Genomic DNA, 13,249 nt, shown 5'->3' with positions numbered 1-13,249 from the left:
CCTGGGTGAGGAGGGGACATGCCGGGTACAGGGCCTGGATGAGGAGGGGACATGCTGGGTACAGGGCCTGGGAGAGGAAGGGACATGCAGGGTCTGGGTGAGGAGGGGACGTGCCAAGTGATGCCTGTGTGTTTGTTCTGATCCTTGTGAGTAATTTTCCAACAGGAGGGGATGGACAGTGAGAGGCAAAAACAGGAAAAGTGAGTGCAGACAGAGGAAGCCATCCTGCTGACTTTCAGGGAAAGAAAGTCATGGTAAAAACCTCTTGGTCTGGACGCGGGCCCGGGAACGCAGGTGAGCAGTGCCCACAATAGACACTTCTCACCAGTGCCCTGGCCTGTCCTGCGCAGCCCCTGGTCCTAAAGCTGGGTGCTGGGTGGGCCAAGTTGTACCCTGATGGGCATTAAAGGCAGCGAGTCCTGCTCTGAGCCTGAGGGTCACACCCCAATCACTGCCAACAACTCTGGCAACCAGTTTGCTTGACTATCCGGAGCATCAGTTGCAAGCTGGGAAGATAGAGGTGTGTGTGTGTCCAGGGGGCTTCAGAAAGCTCATGGACAAGCGGAGTGAGCAGACCATAGGATCGCCCACCAGGGGTGTGTGTGTGTGTGTGTGTGTGTGTGTGTGTGTGTGTGTGTGTGTGTGTGTGTGTGTGAGAGAGAGAGAGAGAGAGAGAGAGAGAGAGAAAGAGAGAGAGAGAGAGAGAGAGAGAGAGAGAGAGAGAGGCAGGCCAAGGGGCTTCAGAAAGCTCATGGACAAGCAGAGTGAGCAGACCATGGGATCACCCACCCTGTGCTGAAGCCCATGCCTTGTGTGCTAGCAGGGTTTCACAAGAGAACAGTACTGGCATCAGGACGACTCTGAGAGCCCCCGGGAGGACGCCCCCAAGTGAGGGGAGATGCTTGCTGCACCTTGACCCCCAGCCCTCAGACGCTGGCTCTGCAAGTTGGAGTGAGGCCAAAGTTTCTCATATTTAGCAAGTCCCACAACTCCACCCCAGGTACCACTGAGAAAGGCCTTAGATGATCTCTGGGGCGATTATATCACCACCAGGAGCCCCAGGCCAGAAGCTGAGCTCCTGACTGTGGGTGAGGGACCTCCTGGTGACCATTCATGGCCCCAACACTCAAGGCAGCAAGAGACAAAGTGGGAACCTGACTCTCAGGAAGGACCAGACACCAGGTCCATTGGCCAAAGTCTCTTACTAAACAAGTGGCTCACCACCACCAGGCCTCCACAGCCCACAGGGTCAGCGAGCACACAACACCCACCCCACAGTCCTGTCCATGGGTGTCACCCATCAGCCAGCAGTTGACAGCATCTTCTAGGACATTCAGGCTTGATGACAACTTCCTACATGATCCTACGTTGTGGACACAGTCCTCTGCAGCTCACTCATGAGTCAGGTTCTGGGGTGTGGCAGGTACTTCACCATTTGCTGAATTTTCAAAGCCGGGGATCCTAGGAGCTCTGGGAACAGAGTATAGGAGCGAGTACCAAGCATCACATTGCCCCCATGAGCAGATGGACACACTGCAGGTGCAGGCTGTACAGATGCTCTGTCCACACCTGCTGGCCAATTCTGCCACTGCCCTCAGGGCCCAGCTCGCTCAGCCGCAGCAGAAACTTCCAGTACCAGAGATGTTAGTGATGGCAAATAGTAAATAAAACCGTTATTAAAAAGCTAAAGTGTTTGCATGTGCCGATGGCGGCAACCTCCCCACAGTCCACACTGGTGGCACACGCTTGAATCACTGCTTGGTTACTGGTAGAAGCCAGGCGCGACAGCACTTTGGACGTGCACCACACTTGTCGAGTGCCATCAAGTCGGTTCCGACCTATAGAGACTCTATGTACAACAGAAGGAAATGTTGCCAGGTCCTGCGCCAGCCTCACAAATGGACCACACTTACTGAGATGTTATTGATTTTCTGAAGTTCACCAGCTTTGCGTGCACAACGGTAGGATGGTTGCCCACGCACGCGCAACATAGTGCGCACGCACTGTGTCTCTCCTCCCTGCGGAGCAGGACTTGACCTGTTGCATCGTGCAGCCTTTTGTACCGTGCTGCACTAGGCAACATGGTATGCGGGCGGGTGTGGGCCAGAGTGAGAGCTTTTGTGCAGGCGTGGGTTGTGTGCTAGTGTTTTGTGGAGGGGGCTTCAGGCCTGTGTTCATAAGGGACGCTGGTTTGCCCCGGGAGTCTTTGCTTGTGGGGGGGAGGAACTATTTCAAGTGGAAAATATATTATTTTTAGGAAACCGTTAAGGGTTCATTTCAGCGTGCACTATTGCACTTTTATTTGGGACAATGTAAGATGTGTGTCAGTATACAGAACTCCATAAGGGGTTGCTGAGTCTGACAGGGCTGGCGGGCAGTGAGCTTGTGCCGGGTGGGCGTTCGTGCATGGGGTCTCGAGAGCCCTGGTGTGGGGAAAGGAGGGAGGGGGATGCAGTGCCACCCAGTAGGGCCTCAGCTCTGGCTGACTACCTGCAGGCAGGAAGCTGCAGTAGAGGGTTATGTGCTTCCTGGTGGAGAGGCCTCTCACTGATTGGCTAGTCTGTCCTGAACACAAACACAGGGCCTGGCTTCCACCCCCCACCCCTCTGAGGTCAGCGCAAGAGCCATCGCAGCCATCTTGGAGGGCAGGGTAGAGGCACGGCTCCCATGAGCTGGAGGGCCAGGCGGGAGGCATGTAATGGTTTTTACATCTGTCTGCTTAGTCCTGACACAGCTCTGGGCTGGAGCTCAGTTTGGGCAACAGCAGAAAGGGGCCTCCTGTGGGGACAGGGGTTCAGGACAATGCAGCTTGCAATCACCCTGAGAGTGAAGGAGTGGGGACAGGGTGCAAGGGTCCCAACAGTGGGAACAGGTGAGGCCCTGGAGCCTCATGGACAGGGCAGCACCCTTTGTGGCCCTGGGCCAAGCCTGAGTTCCACTTCCCTCAGAGTGACAGGCCTCCCTAGGCCTGGAGGAGCAGGCCACCAGCTGTCACAAACAGCACCACTGCTGAGTATGCGTGCACTCCCCAGTGCTAGCTCAACTCGGCACTCAGGGGACTGGGCCACCACCAGGAATGCCCCAGCCTCTGTGTAGCTCAGATCTGGACAAAAGTGGACAGCCACGCTGACCAAGTCCATAATGACGACGCCTCTGTCACCAACCCACAGTGACCCACAGTGACCCCCACCTCCGCCAGCACCCCCTGCAGAGTCCATGGGTAGGGAGCTCTCTGGTCCTCACAGTAACCCATGGGTGTCCACTACTAGTGTAGCCATTTTGTGAGTAGGACACAGGTGTAACAGGGGAAGCCACTTGGCCAAGAGCCTGACTCTCCCACCAGCTTGGCAGTCCTGTCCCGGAAGCCCTTACCATCTTCCCCAACCCCCACTCCACCCTACCTCCAGCAATCCCCTTCCCTCCACAGAGTCCCCAGAATACCCCCAGGCCCCACCCCTCCCCCTCATGCTGAGACCAGGCTTGCACCTGGACCCCACTGGGTGCTTCCCAGCCACTGGGGGCGGGGTCCCCAGGGAGGAAAGAGACAACCCTCAGATCACAAATACAGTGGTCCACTGTCAACCCATCACTGACAAGGCTTCCTCCAGCTTCTTATTCTACAACAGGGTCCTCAACCTGTGGGTCGCAACCTTTCACAGAGGTCGCCCGATTCATAACAGTGGCAAAATGAAAGTGATGAAGTAGCAACAAAAATAATTTTATGGTTGGAGGGGGGTCATCACACATGCGGAACTGTATGAAAGGGTCATGGCATTTGGAAGGTTGAGAACCTTCCTGTTCTCAGAATGTTCTAGAATGTCTATGGCCTCCCAGACAGGAGAGGAGCAAAACCCTTTCAAAGGCAGGTCTTGGGGTGCACCAGCTTCAGGCCCCCCACCTTTATCCACCAGTCTGTGAGTCATCTACTGCCACAGGCTGAGAGCATATTACTGAGGGCCCAGGCTCCGGAGCCAGGCTGAGCAAGGCAGACAAGTAAAGCGAAGTGCCTCCCATCCTAACAGTTGCGAAACACCCCAGTCACCCGCTCTCAGTGGCCTCCTACGATGACTGGCTCATGCCTTGTCCTCACTGAGCCTGTTTGCTTCCAGCAAAAGTGCTGGAAGAATCAGTTATGCTTCCCCCATTATCGAAAAGTCAGAGATCAACCCTATTTAAAGTGGCAGCACTGCTCAAATCCAGCTTTTCATGGCTGCCACACAGAATGTAGCAAACCTCCTTCCCCGACTAGCAGGGCCCTGGGCTCCAGCTGCCTGCTTTACCTCGCTTCTGGACGAAGACTCGGAGCAGGGGGCAGGCACTGGACACGGCCTTGCAGAAGTTGTCGTCATTGTTGATGGGCAGCAGATCACCATGCACGTCCGCGTAGCCTATGGTCACATCGGCACCGGTGAGACGGTGGGCATGCACCACCAGCTGGTAGAAGTCCTTGAACTCACCTGGCCTGTGGCGGTTTAAGGAGAACCTCCGGAATTCAGCCCCAAACTGCAATGAAAGAGATGGGTGAGCAGACAGCAGGGGCGCCAGCTATGTGGTTGGGGGCGGGGGGGTGGGGGGGGCTGCCAGTGCTGGGGTGGGGGTGGGGAGTGTTGTTGTTGGCGCCCAGGTCAGGTGGGAAAAGTAATTGTAACGCCAGCAATTTCTGGGAGATAAGCCTCTGGGGGGAGCAAGGGGAGCTGGGTAGGGACAGGGCTGAGTGAGGACCAGCAAGGGTCTAGACAGGCAACAGGCCAGGCAGGATTCCCAGAGCTTGGTGAGAAGGCCAGCAGAGCAAACTGGGCAAAGGGGAGCTGTGATTCGTTCAAACAAGGAAGCATCTGAGTATGATCTGTCTTTCAGAAGAATCAGCAGTTGAAGCAGAAGGAAGGACAGAGCCCTCAGGAGTCAGTGGTTGACTGGGCCTTTGCCCAAAGTGGGAACTGGATGGACCTGTGGCCACTCTCACCTATAGAGCTGCTGGCTCCTGATAGAGGGCGTCAAGCAGGCCCCATGTGGGTGTCCTCACCTCACAATGGGTAGCTGGGCTCACCCTCACTGGGTGGAATTCACACTATCTGTGTTGGTCCCAAAAGGCATAAAATGAAGTCCTTCCCATTTGCACCCTCTGGAACCTGGCGACTCAGCGTGCGCACTGGGCGAGTCCAGCAGGAGGGACATGAGAGACACCCAGCCCTCGAGCACCAGCGGCTGGCACTGCAACACCCAGAGTGCTGCAGCTGCTGGTTCTCGGACCACAGAGGCTCTAAGACAATCAGCTTCTGGAGAGCTCAGCCTAACCAAGTGGGCTGCCCCTCCTGGCACAGGAAGCCAGCCTCCACCATCCCACGAGCCCCTGGGCAGGGGCAAGCTCCCAGGCACCAACAATGGGATGATTCAAAATGCTGGTTGGAGAGAGCCATCTTTCATGACTAGTCCAACACCCAAGGCCTGCTGCCTTCCATCCCTACTGGTAGCTGAGGCGAGTAGAGTCCACTGTCCTCAACCCCTGCCCCTGGCAAGGCCTTGATTCTGCTCACAGATGAGCAGTATTCTTCTCAATATTCAGTCCCCAGATGCGGCTGGGGAGCGGTTAGATTCCTGCTAAAACAGGGCCTGTGTACGGAATTCTGACACTCTGTCCCACAGCAGGGTCTGTGTGGGTCTGGGGCACTCAGGCTGAGGCCAGTAACGGCTCTCCCACCTCTTAGACCTAGTAGTTCTCAAGAAAGATGTGCATCTCAGAACCTCTTTCTTCACTGAAAGCACTATTAGGGTTCAAGCACACTGCCTCATTACAGTGATGAGACCAGCTCTGACTTCAGATGGTGGCACCTTGCTGAACATTCACTCTGTTTGAGCACCAATGCAGGTTAGGCACAGACCGGGTATGCCCACCTTCCTTGGCAGGGTCTCCATGCCCCTCAGGCAGACACTGTGGGACCCATTCAGACCACACCTAGGAGTCTAGAGACGTCTCGAGGTGTTTCTCAGTACTTCTGACAAATTTCCTGAGAAGGCATTTCCATGAGGATTCTTCTTCAGAGAAACCATTTCCAGACAGAGTCTAACTTGTGCCAGCTTGGCTGGCTGGAGAGCACGCCCCCAGCTTGGATGGGCTTGAAGAAACATTTAGGCAAAGGCAGATTTGAAGTGGAGTGCATGGCAAACATGCCTTATTTTAAAGTGAATCAGCAGGAATACTAAATTATCTATTATTTCCCCATTACATCAGCTAGCTGCCAAATGGCTGCTGTCAACTCCGACCTCAGTGACCTCAGAATGCCCCCCAAGGTGTTCTGAAGTGAAAATCTTTACCGGAGCAAACTGCCAGGTCCTCTCCTTTAACCCACCTGCTAGGTTGGTGCACACCTCCAGTCTTTCAGTTACCAGTGAAGTGCTTCACAACTATGCCATCAGAGTTCCTTGTTGGCCCAAACATGATGAGAGAATTAGCAGGTATATTCCCTGTCATACAATTTTCAGTCAAGCCCTTGCTTTGCACATACAAATTCTCCAAAAGCCAACTCCCTGCCATTGAGTCAATTCAGATTCAGAGTGACCGGGTAGGGTAGGTTGGAAATGCTTCCAATAGGTGGTTTTATAAGACGGTAACTCTTTACATGAGTAGAAAGCCTCATCTTTCTCCCACGGAGCAGCTGGTGGCTTTGAACTGCTGGTCTTTTAATAAGCAGCCTAACAAGGGCTCCATACTTGTCAAAACCGGAAGGTTTTAAAATATTTTCTTTCTTTTCTATTGAGGCTTTTCTATTTTACTTTGTTATTATTGGCAATTTTTTTAGTGTTTTCTTAAACCTTTTTTTCTTATATATGAAATTCAGGATAGGTGAATCTATAGAGCCAATAACGTAACTGAAGTAATGGTTCCTTGGGGTGGTGGTGGTGGTGGTGGTGGTGATGGCAGGGGAGGTTGGAGAGAAATGGGAAGCTAATAATAAGTACACGAACCAAGAAAACATTCTAAAGTTAATTGTGGTGATGATCATACAACTCTTCTTGATATAATTGAATTACTGAATTGTATGGTTTGTGAGTTATATGCCAGTTAAACTTTTTAAAATAAATTGAAAATGTGAAAGACTTGCAGGTTAGGTGATTTACAATTCTCTGCTGTCAGAATTGGGAGAGGTCACAATTGAGCCGTCAGCTAAGAGGGTCTTAAAAGTAATTAAGAATGGACTACTGAGGGCGGGGGGCATGTGTATCAGTGAGAGTTCAATGAATCAAGTGCCCACTGTTGGTGTGTTGTGTTCCTCTTAACTTCAGGTGAGCTGATTCCCCAGTGCTGTTTCCATAGCAATGAAAAGTAGCAGAGAACTGATGGCTAGCTTTGTATCACTTTAGCAATAAACAAGTCTCATCAAGTAAAGGGTAGTTAGGGTGTCTGGTGCTATAAGTAGTGAGTCAGGAGAGGGTCTGCTAAATGCAATGCCAGCAGTTCAAACCAATTCACTGCTCCAAGGGAGAAAGATAAGGTTTCCTACATCTATAAAGATTAATAGCCCCAGATAAATGAGTCAGAATTTTTTTTTTAAACTATAGAAAAACATCAACATAAGGAAGCTGGTTCTTCTAAGGGATTAACAAAATTGATAGGCCATTGACAAAGCTAACAAAAGACAAAAAGTAAATACACAATTAAGAAATGAAATGGGTAACATTACAACAGAACCAGCGGATGTAAAACACACACACATACACTCACCGTACTATGGAAAATTGTGTTCCAACAAATGTGAAAATCTAGAAGAAATAGATAAATTTCTAGAAATGCATTATGCACCTACACTAACACAAACTACTGTGGAAAATCTCACTAAGCCTATACCAAACACAAGGAGAAATAGATCTGGTCCTGACATCAAAAAGCCCAGGACCAGATGGTTTTCCCAGGGAATTCCACCAAGCATTTATAGAAAAGTCAACATCGTCCTACATGAACTATTTAACAAAATACAGATGGCAATGTACTACTGAACCCATTTTATGAATCAAGTATAAGCCTGATACCTAAACCAGGCAAAGATATAATCAGAATCAGAAAATTACAAACCAATATCCATGATGAATATTATCAATGCCAAAATTTTCAACAAAATTCTAGGCAATGGAGTTCAACAAAGCATCAAAATAAAAATAATAATACATTATGATCAAATGGGATTCAGACCAGTTCAGCAAGGATAGCTTAATATTAGGAAAACAGTCAATGTAATCCACCATATAAACAAAATAAAGGCTAAGCTCCGTATGATTATATTGATGCAAAAATGGCATTTGATGGAATTTAATATCCATTCTTTTAAAAAAATATATCCATTCTTGGTTTTTAAAAGTCAGCAAATTAGGAGTAAAAGGAAATTTTTGCAACATAATAAAGGTAATATATGTGAAACCAACGGCTAGCATCCCACGAAATGGAGAGAAATTGAAAACATTCCCCCTTCTAAAGGGAACCAGATGGGGAGATCATTAATCACCACTCTTACTCAATATAGTCCTGGAAGTCTTAGCTAGAGCTATAAGAAATCAAGATGATACTGAATACATCCATATTGGCACAAAAGATACAAAACTCTTTATTTGCAGATGAAATAATCCTATATATAGAAAACCCCAGAGTCCATTGAAAAAAGGCTATGTAGAGAAAGAAAAAAAAAAGGCTATGTAGCAGGTACAAGATCAACATACAGAAATCAATTGGATTTTTGTATGTTAAAGAAGAAACTGAAAAGGAAATTAAAAGACTGACACCATTTTGCCATAACAGCCCCAAAGATAAAATATCTAGGAATAAATCTTACAGGAGCAACAAAAGACTTCTACAAGAAACCAGAAGAGACTTGCACAAATGGAAGAATGTCCCATAGTCCTGGATAGGAAGACTAAGTATAGTGAAATTGTCAATATTACCAAACACACTTCATAAATTCAATGTAATTACAGTCCAAATCCCACTACATTTCTTCAAAGAAATGGAAAAACTAATCACCAATTTTTATGGAAAGGAAAGAAACCCCAAATAAACAAAACACTATTACAAGGCAAAAACAAAGAGGCCTTTCTTCCTCCTTTAAAAAAAATCATTTTATTGGGGGCTTGTACTGCGCTTATCACAATCCATCCATCCATCCATCGTGTCAAGCACATTTGTACATTTGTTGCCATCATCATCCTCAAAACATTTCTCTGTACTTGAGCCCTTGGTATCAGCTCCTCATTTCCCCCTCTCGCCCTCCCCCACCCTCCCAAATACTTGATAATTTATAAATTATTATTTTTTCATGTCTTACACTGTCCAATGTCTCCCTTCACCCACTTTTCTGTTGTCCTTCCCCCAGGGAAGGGGTTATATGTAGATCATTGTGATTGGTTCCTCTTTCCCCCCACCTTTCCCTTACTCTCTTGGTATCTTTACTCTCATTACTGTTCCTGAGGGGTTTATCAGTCCTGGATTCCCTGTGTTTCTAGCTCTGATCTGTACCAGTGTACATGATCTGGTTTAGCCGGATTTGTAAGATAGAACTGGGATCAAGATAGTGGGGGAGAGGAAGCATTAAAGAACTAGAGGAAGGTTGTATGTTTCAGTGCTGCTATCCTGCACCCTGACTGGCTCATCTCCTCCCTGAGACCCTTCTGTAAGGGTATGTCCAATTGTCTACAGATGGGCATTCTCCACTCCATGCCTCCCCCCACCCACTCACATTGGGTATGATTTTGTTCTGGGTCTTAGATGTCTGATCCCTGATCCCATCGACACCTCATGATCACACAGGCTGTGTGCTTCTTCCATGTGGGCTTTGTTGTTTCTCAGCTAGATGGCCTCTTGTTTATCTTCAAGCCTTTAAGACCCCAGACACTGTATCTTTTGATATCCAGGCACCATCAGCTTTCTTTACATTTGCTTATGTACCCACTTTGCCGTTAGTGATCATGTTGGGAAGGTGAGCATCATGGAACGCCAGTTTAATAGAACAAAGTGTTTTCATTGGGAGTACTTGAGTAGAAGCCCTATCTTAATACTACGCTTATAAATACATGCACATAGATCTATTTTCCCATCGTCATATATAAATATATTTACATATGTACATGCCTGTATTTAGACCTCTATAAATGCCCTTTGCCTCCTAGTTCCTTCCTCTATTTCCTTTTACTTTCCTCTTGTCCCACTATCATGCTCAGTCTTCATTTGGGTTCCAGTAATTCCTCTCCGTGACATTGCCTTTGATCAAGTCCTACCAGGCCTCCTACACCCTCCTCACCATCAACTTTGGATCATTTGTTGTTCCCTTGTCCCTGGGGTTGTTAACACCCACTCTCCCCCCACCCCCACCACCCTCTCCGATGACCCCCAGAACTGTGGTTTTCTCCTCCAGATTGTTTATCCCTCCTATCTTATCTAGATATACCTGCAGAGATACCAGGCACAAAAAACAAGACAGAACAAAACAAAGCAACAAAATAAAACAAAACAACAACAAAAAACAATGGCAAAAAAGAAAACCCTGTAAATAGTTCAAGGTCTATTTGTTGACCTTTAGGAGTGTTTTCAGTTGTAGTCTGATGGGGTGCCATGCCCTGACCCCACAGTCTATTTTTGGTATTCCCCGGAGACTTCATTGCTCTGTTCCCCTTGCTGTTCTGTTGCACGCCCTTAGTGTTTCACCTCGGTGTGGTGGGGTCAGATCGGGCGCAATTCCCACACTATGTCTCCAGTGTTCTCCCCCATAATGCTATGGGTCAGTGAGGGATGTCATATCTCGTAGTGGGGCTGGCTCTATGGTCCTCTCTGTGCTTTGGCTGCTCTGATCAGAAATATCATCCTGTACACAGTACACAGGGGGCAGAAATATACAGGGGGCAGGTCTACCCTGTCCTATGGGGTTGCTTTGAGTCAGAATTAACAGCATGGCAGTGGGTTTGGTTTTTCTTGTGATGGGCCTGGCCCAGGTTATATGACAAGCTCCAGCATACCTGCTTGTGGTTGGACAACAAATAAGGAAGTGAAAGAAGAATGGATGCATTTGAATTGTGCTGGCAACGAATCCTGAAAGTACCACGGATTGCCAAAAGAACAAACAAATCTGTCTTAGAAGTAGTACAGCCAGAATGCTCCTTAGAGGTAAGGATGTGGAGACTTTGTCTTACATACTTTGGACATGTCATTGAGAGAGCTCAGTCCCTGGAGAAGGACATAGCGCTTGATGAAGTGGAGGAAGGAGGCCCTGAGAAAGAGGGAAACCTTCAACAAAGTAGTTGATACCATGGCTGCAGCAATGGCTTGAATAGAAAAACAACTGCGGATGGCGAAGGACCAAAGTCGCCAGGAGTTGAAGACAACTCAGTGGCACCAACATCAACAGCAGCTGCCACCACTGCCGCCACCGCAGCAGCTACGGAGAAGAGCACGGGCCGGGGACTTGTACCCTTTCCTAAAGCAAGGGACTACGTGACACTGCTGGGATCAAAAGAACTCAGTAGTTAGCTTGAATAATCTGCCACAGCCAAGGATGGGATCTTTTGTATATTGAACTATCGTGATGTCCTGGGTTGGAACATTCCCCAAATGCATAAATTAATTTGTTTATATATTGATAACAGGGGGAAATCACCTGCAGGATGCTGGGGAATCAACTCAGCTCATTATTTTGAAGAACAGATAAATTGGAAAAGAATTAAAGCAATGTTTTAGAAAGTGTTACAAAGTCGAGCCCTGGTGGCGTAGTGGCGACGCATTCAGCTGCAGTCCACAGGGTCAGCGGTTCGAGAAAGTGTTACAGAATATATTATGTCCATAGACTGTAACCCTAACCCCTCTTACCTGCAGTCAGAGTCCCATTTGAGAATGGGCTTCTTTGTCAGGTGAGTGAGACAGGACCAGACCAGATCAAGTGGACGAGATGACAGCTGCCCCAGGATGACCAAGGAACGGGGAGTGGGGGTGGGGTAAAGACAGGACACGCTCCCAGAGAGAGCAGGCCTTCCCCTAGAGCCAACACTGCGCTGCTCCTTTGAGGGGCCTAGACCACAAGAAAATCAACTCTGTCAAAGCCACTCGCTGTGGTATTTCTGGCGTGGAGGTCCTTCTAGAGGGCATCTAAGAAAAAACTCACAACCAATATCCTATCTAATGGCCAAAGACAATGAAACCACCAGTCAGTCCTGAGGAGAAACCCACAGGGGCAGAGTCCTCTGGCCCCAGGCGCCATGAGTCAACATCGACTGGATGGCAATGCAATGAGCTTGGTTGTGGAGAGGTTCTAATCAAGAGAGTCAGGCAAGAGAATGAAAGACATCCAGATTGGAAAGTCAGCAAGCGCGGATATGTCCATGCAGCAGATAGTATTGTAGATGTATGATCCTAAGGAATCCACAATAAAACTAACAGAATGAACAAATGAATGTTAGCAAGATTACAGGGTACAAGATCAATACACAACAATAAGTTTTATTTCTAGCACTAACCATGGAAAATATGAAATAAAAACTAAGAAAACAACACCATTTACCTCAGTATCTCAAAGAATGGAATACTGAGAAATAACTTTAGTAAAAGTACAATTCTCCACTGAAAACTACAGAACATTGTCGAAGGTTGGGGAGGGTGATTGGCAAGATGATCGTAAAGTTTACAAGGAAATGCAAGGGGCCTAGGATAGTCTTAATCAGTGGTTCTCAACCTTCCTAATATCACGATCCCTTTCATACAGTTCCTCATTTTGTGGTCACCCCCCCAACCATAAAATTATTTTTGTTGCACTTCATCACGGTCATTTTGCTACTGTTATGAATCAGGTGACCCCTGGGAAAGGGTCGTTCGACTCCCAGAGAGATCATGATCCACAGGTTGAGAACCGCTGGTCTAAATAAACTTGAAAAAGAACAGGGAGAGATGACTCACACAGTCCAATGTCAATACTGACATGGAAGGCCTGGCATAAAGGCAGACCTATCTAAACCAAAGTCACTGCCACCGAGTTAATGCTGGCTCACAGCCACCCTACAGGGTAGGGTGGACCTGCCCCTGTGAGTTTCTATGAACACAATGGAGTGGTATGGAATTCCCATTCTTCGCAGCGTTATCTATGATTTCCTATGATCCACACAGCCTGATACCTTTGCACAGCCAATGAAACACAAACAAACATCTTTCTGGTATTCTCCTCTGCAATGGTATCCCTTAGCTCCACATCCTCTTCTGATCAGGTTGCATTTCTGGCAGGTCCCTGTC

The 13,249-nt window shown here is 48.2% G+C and overlaps 1 protein-coding gene across 1 annotated transcript in view; it reads right to left on the bottom strand.

Moving 5' to 3' along the window:
- The window catches only part of PARD6G (par-6 family cell polarity regulator gamma), a 48,160-nt gene that overhangs the window by 21,432 nt on the left and 13,479 nt on the right, over positions 1–13,249 (bottom strand). The window contains exon 2 of the mRNA XM_075532918.1: positions 4,281–4,503. Coding sequence (XP_075389033.1) covers positions 4,281–4,503 — 223 coding nt within the window. The remainder of the gene's footprint in view (positions 1–4,280; positions 4,504–13,249) is intronic.

Source organism: Tenrec ecaudatus, chromosome 15 (assembly GCF_050624435.1).
Source record: "Tenrec ecaudatus isolate mTenEca1 chromosome 15, mTenEca1.hap1, whole genome shotgun sequence".
NCBI classification, from domain to species: Eukaryota; Metazoa; Chordata; class Mammalia; order Afrosoricida; family Tenrecidae; genus Tenrec; species Tenrec ecaudatus.
This window is presented reverse-complemented; position numbering and strand designations above follow the sequence as displayed.